The following is a 13,198-nucleotide window of genomic DNA, read 5'->3' as shown; positions in this document are numbered from 1 at the left end:
ACACGTCTTAACTTCCTATTTTTGTATCCAACCTCAATTTAAAAAAAAAATCTAATTCAACTTTCATTTTTCTCAGCCCTAAAAAAAATGTATATCGTAAACATAGGCAACTTGTCCCCGAATCCATGTAGAACCGAACCATACAGCTTGGTGGAAACGTGACTTTTGTTATAACAGTATCAAAAAGAAAAGCCACCATATAATGCGAATAAACCAAAGCAGACACACGAGCAGAGAACCCCCCCCCAAGCGCACCAAATGAGAACTCCCTTTTCCCCACCGCATCCCCCCTGTTGAGACCCTTCCAGCCAAGTTATGTGGATTAATTCAGAGAAACTATAGGAAGGGTTCAAGGTTGGTAAGGAGGCGTGGCCGGGAAAGGAGGGGGGGGTTGTGAGGCTCAGCGTGCAGCCGATACCTGGACGTCGGATGCTGGTTTGGAAGAGGGAATGGCGGCAAACTGGCGGTAGTCAAATCTCTTTGATGACAGGGACTGGAAGGATGGCAAGGCAGGATAGAAGAGGAGAGGAGGGATGGATGGATGGATACAGTAACGCGCAACGGTGGGGGATTTGTGTGGAGGTGGCGGTGAAAGCGTGTGATGGAGTGGAGGGAACACGTGTGGATTCCTAACTGCCGAGGAAGCAAATCGCTTCTTATAATTCCCTTTAATAGGTGTCAATAAATTTTAATCAGGAGAAGCAATAAATGGCTCGAAACCTCTTTTTGGATGACTTACCAGTCTGCCCGGAGAGGTTAGCATCCGAGGACTGGTGAGCTCTGGGAGACAAGGAAGTGAAAGACAAGATGAAATTGGATGACAAAGTCATCATCTTAAACATTTTCTTACCTTCCATCGGGGTGGGCGAGGGCGTGGGCGCCGGTGAGGGTGTGGGCGCCGGCGAAGGCGACTCAGCCAGCTGGTCCAGGGTGCTTCGTTTCTTGCCGTCCCGAGACTTGGCGATGACCATCTGAGCTTTGAGCGCATCCTGCTCCAGAGACTTCATCCTGCCAAGAGGGCAACGCGCACACATGTCAGGCAAAGCGGGTGAGGCACACGCACACACACCTATGAGTGGGTGGCAATCATTTCAAATCTGGACGTTTGCTGAGTTATTTGACTGAGTTGAAGACTAGCTGCAAATAGACGCGGTGCTCCCGGGAATGCCAGAATCCCAAACTTAAGACGCATTCCAGGAAAATGATTTCACACACAAATTTGCTTGCAGGCAAGTGTGCATTAGTACAAATGGAAACAGCAAGGCACAGAGAGGACATGGATGAGGTGGGAAAGACGTGCAACGAGCGCTCCCGCTGGCAGACCTGAGCTGGGAGGCAGGGGCTGATGTGCCGTCAGAGGCCCTCACTCGAGCCTGGTAGAGCCTCTTGGCCAGGTCCTGCTCATAGTGCCTAACATCGTCCTCCAAGTCTAAAGGCCTGAGCCCCCCCCACCCCGGGTGTGAGCAAGTGGGATGAAGGAAAGATCACCAGGAAGACAAACAGAGAGAGGAAAGTGGGGGGGAAAAAACGTCGAAAATAGTGACAACAGTGGTGCCTTCAGATGCAACTTAAATCAATATTTTGGGACATGGCTGAATGGCATTCACATTACATTGATTGATGAAGGATGGGTTTAAGTTACAAGTGTGGTCATAGATCATATTAAAAGTCATATCTCGAGGCACCGCTGCCGTTGAGTTTTTCAGCGACCAGGAAAAGTTTCACAGAGGAAAAAAAACAAAAAAATACTCAAATTGTGTATAGGGGTTTCTTGTCTTCATTTACCGTGCCGCTCTCCACATGGCTCTCTTCTCGGCCTCCAGTGCTCGCTTCTCGGCGGGGGAGAGGTCCTTGTCCACGGCCACGGCCAGTTCCGGACTCTGCATGCGGAGCCTCTCCTGGTGCCGGCGCTCGGCTTTGGCAGTGCGAATGGGAGCCGCCGCCGCCGAGTCACAGGTGTAAGCAGGGGTCAAACTGCAGGGAGAAAGCATGTGAAGACACTGGCGGCATCCATGGAATTGAGTGCTGGCTTACCCAGTCATGGAATTGGGCCGCTGCGCCAGTCTGAAACTGTCATCCAAGGAATTCCTTGCCATGCCTCCTTTGCTTTCCACTGACGAAGGCCTACAGGGAGAAACACGTAGACAGAATAAAAAAATAAAAAATAACACAACGTCTCCTTTTAACATCAACAAGTTTGTACCGTGAACTTGCGCCGTAGCTTGGCCGCGACACGGGCTCCACGTCGTACTCGACTCCGTCCAGCAGCACCTTGCCCGTCGCCTTCATCTGCGCCACGTGCTTGGCCAGGTCCTCCTCGTCGTCCTCGTCCTCTTCGTCCAGCAGGTACTCACGCGCTCGCTGCTCGAATTTACGCTCTGTGTTCAAACAAACCGTGGGAGGCGTTTTTGAGCGGGGAGTGAGCCGCGAAGAGGGAAAACGCACAAAAGGACCAACCTTCTTCCTCCCTCATCTTCTTGAGGTCGTCCTCACCGACGAGCGAGATGCGAGGTTTGGGCTTTTCGGGCGTCTGCTGCTTCACGTCGATCTCAAAGTACTTCTGCCGGTCCCGGAAGGAGCGCTGCTCGGGGCTGTCCTTGCCGCTGGGTGACGGACTCTGCAAGGGTTCGGAAGCGTCAAATACTATCAGAGCTCCAAGTTTCCACATGGCCAAAAAATGTTGATGCGGCAGGATTTGAAAGATCGAGCAGCAGGAAGCAAACACAATAAGAACTCAGCCCCCCTCCTGAAAAAACAAAACAAATTAAAAGATGGCCAACGCAGCCTCGGAGCCCGCCACCGTCCAGACCAAGCACACCACCTAAGCAGGGCTGCTGGCGGCGGGTACCTGCGTGTCCAGAGACGGCCTGGGGATGCGAGGCACGGCGGCCATATTGGTATACTTCCAACGGTCGGGTGAGAGGGCGGAGCGGGTCGCCGCTTTGACGAACCCGCTGACCCCCTCCTCGAACACGTCGTCGTTCGACTCGGGCTAAAAGGGCCACACGAGTGGGAAGGCGTAAAAGCTTTAAATACAATCTCGGTGTCGTTTAGACACAAGTAGTGCTTTGCTGCCACCTTGTGGCATCTATAGAGAAACTTGTCTGTGCGGATTAGTCACTGGCAGCTTTTCATCATTCATAAAATACACCAACTAAAATTCACGACTCACCTCTGGAGAAGGCCTCTGGAAATTGTTCCTCACACCATACAAGTCCTAATGGACAGAGACATTTTTTTTAGCGCTAAACAAAATGAGGATGGGGACAAAGACTGACTGATATTGGGCAGGCAAATATACACCATTCACAAAAAGGGGAAAAGAGTGACAAATTTATAAAGCAAATGGATATTAATGTACGTGCAACACACGGAGTGTACAGGACGGATGAAAACAAGCCGATGTCGGCAAGTATGAAACCGATGGTCGCATTCCACACATCACAGCACGTCACAGGCGCCTTGGGGTGGGAGGGGGTGACACAGCATGCGTTGTCATGGCGACGCAGCACCACGACTTGAGCCTACCTGCTCCGGCTCTTGCACCGCCAGCGAGCGAGGCACGGCGGCAAACGCCTTGTACACCTGCTTGGCGTTCATGGGCAACTCGCAGTGCGAGGTGGGGGAGGGACCGCGAGGCTGCACGGATAGGGTGGGGTGGGGGGTGGGACGAAGGTGTCGTGGGGAAGGAGAGGAAGATGACAAACGAGAGGGTAGACGATGAAAATCCTAACCAAGTCAACTATGAGAGTGGACGGGTGAACAGCATGGCGGCTGGTTGTGCGTGTGGAAAACGAAGGGGAGAAAAGACAAGACAGTTGGGCTTACGAGGCTCAAACCAGGAAGACTTGGGACATATATCAGAAGAATTAAGGCATGTACACAATCAAATCCCTTTTCTTTGGTTCGTTTCGAATGTCCTTTTTTTTTTTTTTTCACCTCCGCACCGAGAGAGGTGCAGGTATGGAAAGTTTGTTTGAGCGTTTATTCCATATCCTTGATATGTCGTTCCTGTGCTGAAATGTCACGCGAGTACATGGACATGAAGGATACGGAATAAAGAACACGGCCTTAGGAGGAGGTGAGGGGTCTTACAGAGGATTGAGAGTTGAAAGGGGAGGGGCCATGCTGGAAGGGGCTGAGGCCGGAGCCGTCCGGAGTGGCCGGCGAGGTGCTGGGCCGCATGCGCCCGACAGGCAGGATGGCGCCCGGTCGAGTCTGCGGACACAAAAAAGCGAGTGTGAGGCACTAGGCAGGAATTGATGGCGCTTTCTACGGCAAAGTGGAACTCACAGAGGGTGAAGTGTTGTCCTTGGTGTTGGGGGTGGAGGTGAAATGAATGCTTGCCTATGAAAGAAATTATGAGGATGTGTGAGTGTGTGTGTGTGTGTGGGGGGGGGGGGGGAAGCACCAACTCATTAACTCCATGCGCCATTTATAAACAACAGGCTTCCGAGGGACAAAAAAAAAAAAGTAGACAAACAGTTTTTAGGGCGGGAGTGTGGGGCCCCCACTTACGAAGCGGGTCTCCCTGCCAGAACACAGGGAGCTGTCGGAAGAGTGGTGGCTGGGCTATGATGGGGGGGAGGGGAGGTGGGTGTCAAAGTCAAAAGGAACTCATGGCCAGGAAAGCTGTAAAAAAAGCTGACGTGAATGCAAATGATGTGGAGGTTGGCTCAGTGCTCACCGGCTGGATGGTCGGCGAGTAGGAGGTTTCTCTGATTGGACTCTCGGTCCTGGCGTAATCAGACGAAGGAGTCTGGAAGATAAGAAGCAGGTAATTATTTTAAACTACTTGGGGTCACTCTTGTAGTGTCCGTCACTTTGGAGTGTGTATGACTTTAAAAGGAGGGTCCTGGTGAGTGACGTGGGCGTCAGGGAATGACTGTTGTCTCGTCATTACAATACAGTCTAACTAGCGATAATGAATCAATATATATAATATAGATTACATATTATAAAATATATATAATATAGCATTACTAAATTAGCGAACGTGAATTTTAGTACAGCAGTGCTCATCTTGTCAAGAAAAGAGTGGCCGTAGAATTAGAGGGAATTTGCACACCAATGGGATCCCTCCACTTTTATAGTCTGAGAGGAACACGACATCGTAAGTATACATGGCAATTCATCGGTTAGTCTCATCTAGCAAAATTCAAGCTTGCAAAGGACATGCACGTCGTTTGCGGGATCTTGGCGGCCTCAAACAGTCCAAAGTGGCCACCGCAGCTGTCGCCACACGCATTCCAGCCTATCTTGACCGGGGAGTGAACACATTGCAAAGTATGCTGCCGGGCACACAAGGCAAAAAAAGCGTGTGTCTTTCAAAAGGGAAACAAAAGTGAGTGGCAACTTTCACCAACCGCGGGTGAGTCGGGAACGTTTCCCCCGTAATAAAGGGCAGTTCACTCAACATGCCGGCTCCACAGCACACCTAGCCAAAAAGAGGCTTGCCTTGCTGAACAACCGAGTCTGAAGTTGGCCTTGCTTCCCGTAGCCCACCGGCGGTCCCGAAAGGATTTTCTGGCCGGGTGGCAGACCCTTGCCTTTGCGGTTGGCCACTAAAAAGGGATTCTCCTTGAAGCAGATGGGCTGCGAGTCCACCAGAGACTCCTCGCCTTCCTCTAATGAATTCAGAGTCGCCGTCGAGCCGACGCTGTCTTCTTTGGAGGAGAACAAACTGGGGGAGGATGTTGGCTCCGCGTGGGGGTTTGGGGGGTGGCTCAAGCTGCAGCCCAGAGGCTCTAACGGGGCGCCGTAGTGGGCCTTCAAGGGGGCCTCCATGGGGACGGTTGGATTTAGAGAAGGAGAGAACTGAAAGCCAGACAGCAAGAGGAAGAGGAATGGAGAAAAAGTGGAAAAGCTATGCGGCACACAAGGTGTTGATTCAACTCAAGTCAATTCAAAGGAATTTATCTTTCATAATAACAAAAAACAATCAAATCCCGGAGGACGGCTATTTTCATACCTACTGTAGAGTTTCTGGTTGGGGTGTCTGTCAACGTCCAAGTTAATGTAAGCCCACTTGGAAGTCAAAGTAGGACAAAAACCCTTCCCAAATGTCTGGACCCTCTACTCCGCCCACTTAAAGTGGCCTGCGTCCACTTCAGAGCGTCAGATGCAGGTTTAAAATATCCCAAGAGGGGGCAGCTGTCCCCCCTTCCCCCCAATCTCGCTATACTAGCTTATATATCAGCACCCGTGTGCTTTGGTCAATTCATTTCATGAGCCCTCCAAAAGGGGGTGTGTTCTTGGAACAAGGAAGGTCGGCCATGTTAGATTTGGGGGTTACAAACAGAGCAAATGGCGGGTTCAAGAGGACAAGATTTTAACGTGGGGACTTCATTAAGTAGGTGAATGCTGTTTAAAAACTTACTCGGTTGATCTTCTGTAGGCTAGTGGTGGGTAGCGCTGCCAGCGTTTTGTAGTCCAGTTTTAAAGGTCCAGTGCCGATATTCTACAAAGCACAACAAAAAACTGAATTGGAAAATGTTGGAAAATGTGAAAGTATTTTTCTCTCCAAAAACAGACTTCTCCCAAAATAAATAAATAAATAAATATTTACAGAAATACATAAAAATAAATTATATAAAAAAATAATTTAAAAATTGAATGAATTAATGAATACATAAATAAAATCGTGAATGGTAAATCTGTTGAATTTGTCCATTAATTAGAAAGATTTCCCTTCGAGCAGGAATTTACAGAAAAGTGAAAAAGTTGTTCACCATATCTACAATTATCATGTAATTTCCCGCGCTGAACTCCAAGCAGCATCCAGGATTGTCTCACCTCGGTCTCTTCTTCAAGCAGGCGAGTTGCCTCTTCTCGCTCCAAACGCATACGCTCCTTCAACCCGGACAGGAAGGAAGGAAGGAAGGAAGGAAGGAAGGAAGGAAGGAAGGAAGGAAGGAAGGAAGGAAGGAAGGAAGGAAGGAAGGAAGGAAGGAAGGAAGGAAGGAAGGGAGGAAGGAAGGAAGGAAGGAAGGAAGGGAGGAAGGGAGGAAGGGAGGAAGGGAGGAAGGGAGGAAGGAAAGAAGGAAAGAAGGAAAGAAGGAAGGAAGGAAGGAAGGACAGTGCGGAAGGAGGAAGTCCACAGAAACACGCACACACAGGTGATGGGAGGTGAAATAACGGAAAGCAAAAAAAAAAAAAAGCGGCGGCACACAAGGAATGATGGGAGGATTTCACGCACGACCAAAAAGGACAGAGCAGGAGAGAGAGAGAGAGCGAGAAAAAGAGAGAAAGAGAGAGAAAAAGAGAAAAGTATAGAATCATTCGTTCACTTTGGGAGCAGAAAAAGCATGCAAGGTGCGATATCGTGCAAATAGCTGACAGACTCCCTATTTTAAAATACTGAAAAAATATTTACAAATTGTAGGGTTTTTTGTTACATAAAATTTAGTCTCCAAACATAAAATTACTATTTGAGAATTTACTTTTCAAACATAAAATTATTATTTGAGAATTTACTTTTCAATCACTTTGTAGACTTAAACGATGGCGCTCCTCGATCAACTCACCACTTTCTCCATCTCTTCCTTCTCCCACTCAGACGTCTCCCTCACCATCTCAGACTCCTGGAAGAAGAATGGCGGGCAGTCTTTTAAGTGCGCCCGAGCTCCATTCAATTCTACACGCCTTCACTCCGGGTAAGGGACTGCTTTCGGGTGCTCTGATGCATGAGCGCGGCGGGGCAGTAAAACTGACACTGAGGCTGAATTGCTGCCGGGGCGCGCACACAAAAAAACGCTGAACAAAAACATTTGATTCACACCTCCACTTGGCTGCGCCGAAGCCATTCCCGGTATGTTGATGACTGGCAAAAATAACTGTAAAAAGTCACCCCTTGTAATGCATGCTAATGACTTCCTGGTTTCCCAAAACACTTGTGAGGGACTTGTGATTCGGGCCTAGCGCATACCGGCACCCACAAAAAACTATATACACTGAAATAATGATAATTTTGTTTCAATTTACTCGTAGATTTATTTCTGTCAGTGTAAAATCTACTTTACCACAAATTTGTTATTTGGCTGTAAAAGTGGTAAAAGATGGAGAGGACGGCCACGGGGTTAATGTGGCGCCTTCTGCCCTCTAGTGGAAACACATAAAGTTGTTCCTGCCTGTCACTAAATGTCGCTGTCATAGACAGACCAATAGATATTACTTCAAGACAATGAATAATCATAAATAATATTTTTAAACTTTAATGATCATTATCGAGCTAAAGTGCACTGCAAAAAAAAAAAAAGCCCTTGTTTGTACCTTTAGCATGATGTCCACCTCCTCAGGGCTCAGGTCTCGGTCTATAGAAGAGATGCTCTCCATACTGTTCTTGCGGACGATGCCTGACGCAAAAGGGTTGGCGATGATGCCGGGAGACGCCTGAGGACACAGATTCAATTGAGCCCGTGCAGAAAGCAGTCTCACTAAATGCCTAATTTTATTTTTTTTTACGGACATAAGGCTCCTGGTTGGGAACAGCCTCGGCGGCGGGCACTTTGCGCGGGTCGAAGCCTTCGCACACCAGCATGACCAGCGAGTCGCCCACGGCCCGCAGCACTCGCACGGCCTCCGTGTGTGTCATGCCCAGCAGGCTATGGTTGTTCACCTCCAGGATGCGCATGCCCACCTGCAGCCGGCTGTCCCGGGCGGCTGCGCCGCTGGAGCTCACCTTGTTTTGAAAGGACACATGTCATGTGTAACATACATACAATCAGCTACTAAGCTAAGCTAGCAAGGCAAGGTAGTGCTAGCTAAAACAACGTACGCCTTGGCTACCTTGGATATGAAGATGCCCTCATCAGTGGAGTCAAAAGGATTTCCCGCATGGCCTTTAGCTCCTCCGCGGATACTGATCCCCAGTTTCTCCCCCGGCTGCTTATGGATGACAACTTCCTGGAGAAGACGATGGAAAAACACTTCCGTCTGCATCTCTGCCAACACACCACAGCGTGCGAGTTGACGGGCGGCACCGACCTGCATCCCTGGCGGCGAGGGATCTCTGCGCACCACCATGCGGATCTCCTGCTTGTTGGACAGCAGCGCCCGCACGGCCTCCTGGTGGGTGGCGTGGCGCAGGTCGATGGCGTTCACCTCCAGGATGCGGTCGCCCACGCGCAAGCCGCTTTGGCACGCCAAGCCATGGGGGATCACCTGCGAGATCCGTCCTCGTTAAAAATGTTTGGGAGTCTTCACGGTTTCACTCTCGATGGAAAGCAACTTGTTTACCTTTGAGATGAACACGCCGGGTTCGTTGATGCCGAAGGGGTGGCTGGCGTGGTCGCTGCCCCCGACGATGCTCAGGCCGAGGGGACCGCCTGACTTGACCAGCGTCACTTCCTGTCAAAGCAGATCATTTGAATCCAATGAAAGAATTCAAACGGATACGTTTGCTGGGGGATGTAAAGGATTCTATTTGGGGTTGTTTCTATTGTTGATGCTAAGCGGGGTACACGCATACATAACATCGAGGCACCACGCTAAACCGGTATGCATATACCCTGGTTAGGAAATGTCTGGACTATTTAAGCTATTAACTCTACAATCCATTCCACGATTCGATTTCATACCATGCGCCATCCTCTTTCGAACTGGACAGCAGCAAGTATCGCGTCCAAGCCAAATAGAAAAACCTATTAAGGATCTAATCGGTATGTCACGTGACCCGTTGGCGGCTTTGCAGGTGGCCGCACCCCTTACCTCAATGGGGTACTCATCCTCCACGCGGCCTAGGTGGTTCCCCTGCATGCCGTCTTCCTCCTGGTCTGGAGAGTCAGAGGGCTCTGGGGGCGGCGGGGAGTGGGGCCGCTGCCGGGACAGGCCCGGAGAGCGCGGCGCGTTGGGGTCTCGCTCCACCAGGAGGGCGATAGTGGGTGAGGTGCCGGTAAGGAGCGCTACTGCCTGGTCATGTCTGGCCTCTGTCATGTCTACACCATTGATCTGGATTCGCAGTGACAAACAACCGGAGTTTTGTGTTTGGTTGTTTTTTATTTTTTTAAATGGAAAAAAGATTCTATAATGTTGCACTTTATAAAAAAAAAAAAAATAATTGTTAGTCCCAATGATCGTCACACACACATCTGGGTGTGGTGAAATTTGTCCTCTGCATTTAACCCATCCCCGTGTGATTTTGATCCATCCCCTGGGTGAGAGGGGAGCAGTGAGCAGCAGCGGTGCCGCACTCAGGAATCATTTGGCGATCTAACCCCCCAATTCCAATCCTTAATGCTGAGTGCCAAGCAGGGAGGCAATGGGTCCCATTTTTATAGTCTTTGGTATGACCCGGCCGGGGTTTGAACCCACAACCTTCCAGTCTCAGGGCGGACACTCTACCAGTAGGCCACTGAGCTGGTAACCATGAAGGATGTAAATAAATAAATGAATGAATGTATGAATACATAACTAACTAACTAAATAAATACAAAAAAAGTCATAATACAAAAATAAATTAAAAATAAAAATTAATAAATTAAAAAACAAATAATAGATATTGAATGCTGGAACTCAGTTCATTGTATTGCTCCTTCTGGTGTGTGCTGGCACTCTCCACTGTATGTTAGTGTTTGAATTTATCAATACTTTACTGACATGATGTGTGGTTTTGAATTTTGGCTCTTGGAAATGAGTCTCAGAAGAAAAGCGGGTAGACAGCGAGCAAGCAGGAGCCTGACTTGAATAACGTGAACTATTTCCCCGCGGCTTGCCTTTATCTTAAAACACAAGTGGGAGTGTGCAGACTCCAAAAGATTTGCTTTTAAGTCAACAAAGGCAAACAGTTCATTAGAACGCAGGCCGATAAGCTTTCAGCAGACAAGCAGAGGTCAGCGCTGGCCCGACAGTATCGCCGCTTACCGTCCGCTGAGGCAGCGACACTGCGCCCACCACCGCCGACACTCAAGGTAGCGAGGTAACCGAAGAACGAACAGCAAAAGGTAGGAACGGGGAGGAAAGAAAGTAGAAACTGGTGGAGGAAGGACGAAGAGAAAGTTGCTGGTGCTACTCACAGAGATGACTCTGTCGCCTATCCGTAGCGTGCTGTCTCGGTGGGCTGCTCCACCCTCCGCAATGCGAGAAATGTAGATCCCCTAAAAGCAAACCATGTTGAAATGTTCCTCGGCAGATCAAACTGACCAGACGGAACGCGCTGAACCATCGGCCGGCTCAAATATGATGAAAGCCACGTGTATGTCAACACACGCGCGAGCAAAGTGCAGAGTCAAACATTTTGACTTACAGCCGGAGCCACGTCAAACTCCTCAAAGTTGTCGTTTTCACTCGGGTTTGACGGAAACGAGACCCCCCCCAGGACCTTGGCTGGCCATAATTTGCGCCTAGAACCCCCCCGCCCACTTACGGTGAACCTATCATGTGTCCGGAGCTCGCTATTCATATCTCTGTCTCCCTGGTGACGACGGAGTAATGTCGTGGCCAGAATTGGAGCAGCTCAGTTCCGACAAACACTTTGTGTGTGTGTGTGTGTGTGTGTGTGGGGGGGTTAGGGTTAGGGTAATTTTTGCCATTTACATTAATACATTTTTGATGGAAAATGATAAAAAATTAAACATGGTCCTCACACACTACACAACTGAGGTCAGGGTTAAAAAAAAAAAATCAAAGTTGTCTCACCATGTCTCCAGTGCGGTACGGCGTGGAGCCCTTCCCGCCGGCGATGCTGAAGCCCAGCCCCCTGTCGTTGCGTACCAGGCAGGCGGAGAGGCGCTGCAGGGGTCCGTACCCGGCCCCCTGTCCGTGGCCACCTTCACCCAGCCCGCTGCCACTGCGCCTCTCCCGCGGGAAATAGTCGTCCTCGGGCCGGAGCGGCGTGGTGGTGATGGCGTTCTCCGGCTCCACCATGCGCTCACGAAGCACAGTCATGGAGACGGCGGCGCCAGAGTTACGCAGGGCCTCCACGGCAGTATGGTGCTCGGCCTCGTGCAGGTCCACACCGTTCACCTGACGCCGGCCATAAACTTGAATTTTATATTTTCTTATTTGAGTTGATGTTCAATCACTGTTCTGCACCTCTAGCAACTTGTCTCCCACTTTGACTCCTGCTCTGGCCGCAGGACCTTCCTCCGAAACTCTGGAGATGAAGATCCCCTAAAGTCAAAGAGAAAATATGATTAAATACATCTCCATCTCCTTTTGTGTTTCCTATCCCCGGACTGACCTCGTCGTCCCCCTTGTATGGCGTGGAGCCTTTCCCGCCGGCGATGCTGATGCCGAGGCCGCCCGTTTGCCGTTGGATGGTTAAGGTGTACTGCAACGCGAGGAGGCCCAATCAAAAACACGCAATGGCGCCAAGCGGAACCGAATGATTACAATGCGTTTCGGGCTCATTCTGAAATTGCACCGCAAAGCCCAATATTCTTTTTTTTTTGTTGAGTGGAGTACATATAAAATCTGTTCACAAGCCATGCATAAATAGGACGGGTGTAAAGGAGGAGTACAGAAAAGTACATTTTGTGACTAACAAAAAAAAAAACAAAAAAAAAAACATGCTACGGCGTTGAAAATCCATTCGACATATCCACAAACCAAAACAATAACACACTCAAGACACACAATTTTATGATGTTCTGCTTTCATCCAGTGGGCTGGTGCTGTTCTGTTGCAGTGTACCAAAAACAAAACTCAGGGATGCCGGCGTCCCGACCAAGCGTAGACAAGCCAAGAAAAGGAGCAAAGCGGCAGGAAGCAGGAAGTCGGCAGGAAATGTGGCAGAACATGAAGCTGGACAAATTCATGCATATTTTGGGGGTGTGATATAGAACTATTAATAATACAACATGAATGGTGGAGACAATTTTTTTTGGTCTGCATTCAGGTTCTGCCACACTCACTGGATGGCGGCGGGTTAGCGGTTATCTAGCTAGTGATCATCTATCCTGGATTTGTGTGAGCGGGCGTGCGACAAAAAGGTAGACAGGGAAGCAAAGGTACAGACCTCTTCCTCCTCAATTCGAGCAGGTTCAATCAGCAGATTATTGACTTGATCAAATGACACCCCCTGTTAGGGACAGGAACCAGCGACAAGCATGCGGATTAGTTAGGCCCCCCCCCAAAACAGGCTCACATTCATTCCAAAAACAAAGTCACTTATTTGACAAAGCGCCGCTCGCACCGTCCCAGCCACCAGAAGTCAACACCGGCAGAGATGGAGAGACCAAGAAAAAGCAAAAGCCAACGA

General features: G+C 49.5%; 1 protein-coding gene across 21 annotated transcripts in view; it reads right to left on the bottom strand.

Annotated features, from left to right (window-relative positions):
- The window catches only part of scrib (scribble planar cell polarity protein), a 28,904-nt gene that overhangs the window by 3,055 nt on the left and 12,651 nt on the right, over window positions 1–13,198 (bottom strand). For 2 of the 21 annotated variants that reach the window (XM_061265387.1, XM_061265394.1), the window contains exons 16-45: window positions 12,956–13,018; window positions 12,179–12,268; window positions 12,031–12,108; window positions 11,635–11,961; window positions 11,013–11,093; window positions 9,709–9,948; window positions 9,238–9,348; window positions 8,986–9,162; window positions 8,788–8,904; window positions 8,468–8,680; window positions 8,272–8,391; window positions 7,527–7,583; window positions 6,796–6,852; window positions 6,380–6,460; window positions 5,458–5,817; window positions 4,688–4,759; window positions 4,519–4,572; window positions 4,294–4,347; window positions 4,096–4,218; window positions 3,529–3,639; window positions 3,173–3,217; window positions 2,849–2,992; window positions 2,458–2,617; window positions 2,204–2,378; window positions 2,035–2,124; window positions 1,786–1,974; window positions 1,324–1,437; window positions 851–1,008; window positions 740–780; window positions 419–493 (exon numbers count right to left, since the gene is read on the bottom strand). In XM_061265387.1, coding sequence (XP_061121371.1) covers window positions 419–493; window positions 740–780; window positions 851–1,008; window positions 1,324–1,437; window positions 1,786–1,974; window positions 2,035–2,124; window positions 2,204–2,378; window positions 2,458–2,617; window positions 2,849–2,992; window positions 3,173–3,217; window positions 3,529–3,639; window positions 4,096–4,218; window positions 4,294–4,347; window positions 4,519–4,572; window positions 4,688–4,759; window positions 5,458–5,817; window positions 6,380–6,460; window positions 6,796–6,852; window positions 7,527–7,583; window positions 8,272–8,391; window positions 8,468–8,680; window positions 8,788–8,904; window positions 8,986–9,162; window positions 9,238–9,348; window positions 9,709–9,948; window positions 11,013–11,093; window positions 11,635–11,961; window positions 12,031–12,108; window positions 12,179–12,268; window positions 12,956–13,018 — 3,777 coding nt within the window. Of the gene's footprint in view, window positions 1–418; window positions 494–739; window positions 781–850; window positions 1,009–1,323; window positions 1,438–1,785; window positions 1,975–2,034; window positions 2,125–2,203; window positions 2,379–2,457; window positions 2,618–2,848; window positions 2,993–3,172; window positions 3,218–3,528; window positions 3,640–4,095; window positions 4,219–4,293; window positions 4,348–4,518; window positions 4,573–4,687; window positions 4,760–5,457; window positions 5,818–6,379; window positions 6,461–6,731; window positions 6,853–7,526; window positions 7,584–8,271; window positions 8,392–8,467; window positions 8,681–8,787; window positions 8,905–8,985; window positions 9,163–9,237; window positions 9,349–9,708; window positions 9,949–10,860; window positions 10,902–11,012; window positions 11,094–11,634; window positions 11,962–12,030; window positions 12,109–12,178; window positions 12,269–12,955; window positions 13,019–13,198 lie in introns of those variants that run through there. The other 19 variants (XM_061265391.1, XM_061265397.1, XM_061265389.1 and 16 more) reach the window with 18 other exon arrangements.

The sequence above is a fragment of the Syngnathus typhle genome, linkage group LG19 (genome assembly GCF_033458585.1).
Source record: "Syngnathus typhle isolate RoL2023-S1 ecotype Sweden linkage group LG19, RoL_Styp_1.0, whole genome shotgun sequence".
NCBI classification, from domain to species: Eukaryota; Metazoa; Chordata; class Actinopteri; order Syngnathiformes; family Syngnathidae; genus Syngnathus; species Syngnathus typhle.
Note: the sequence above shows the minus strand (reverse complement) of the source record. Positions and strands in the feature narration are given on the sequence as shown.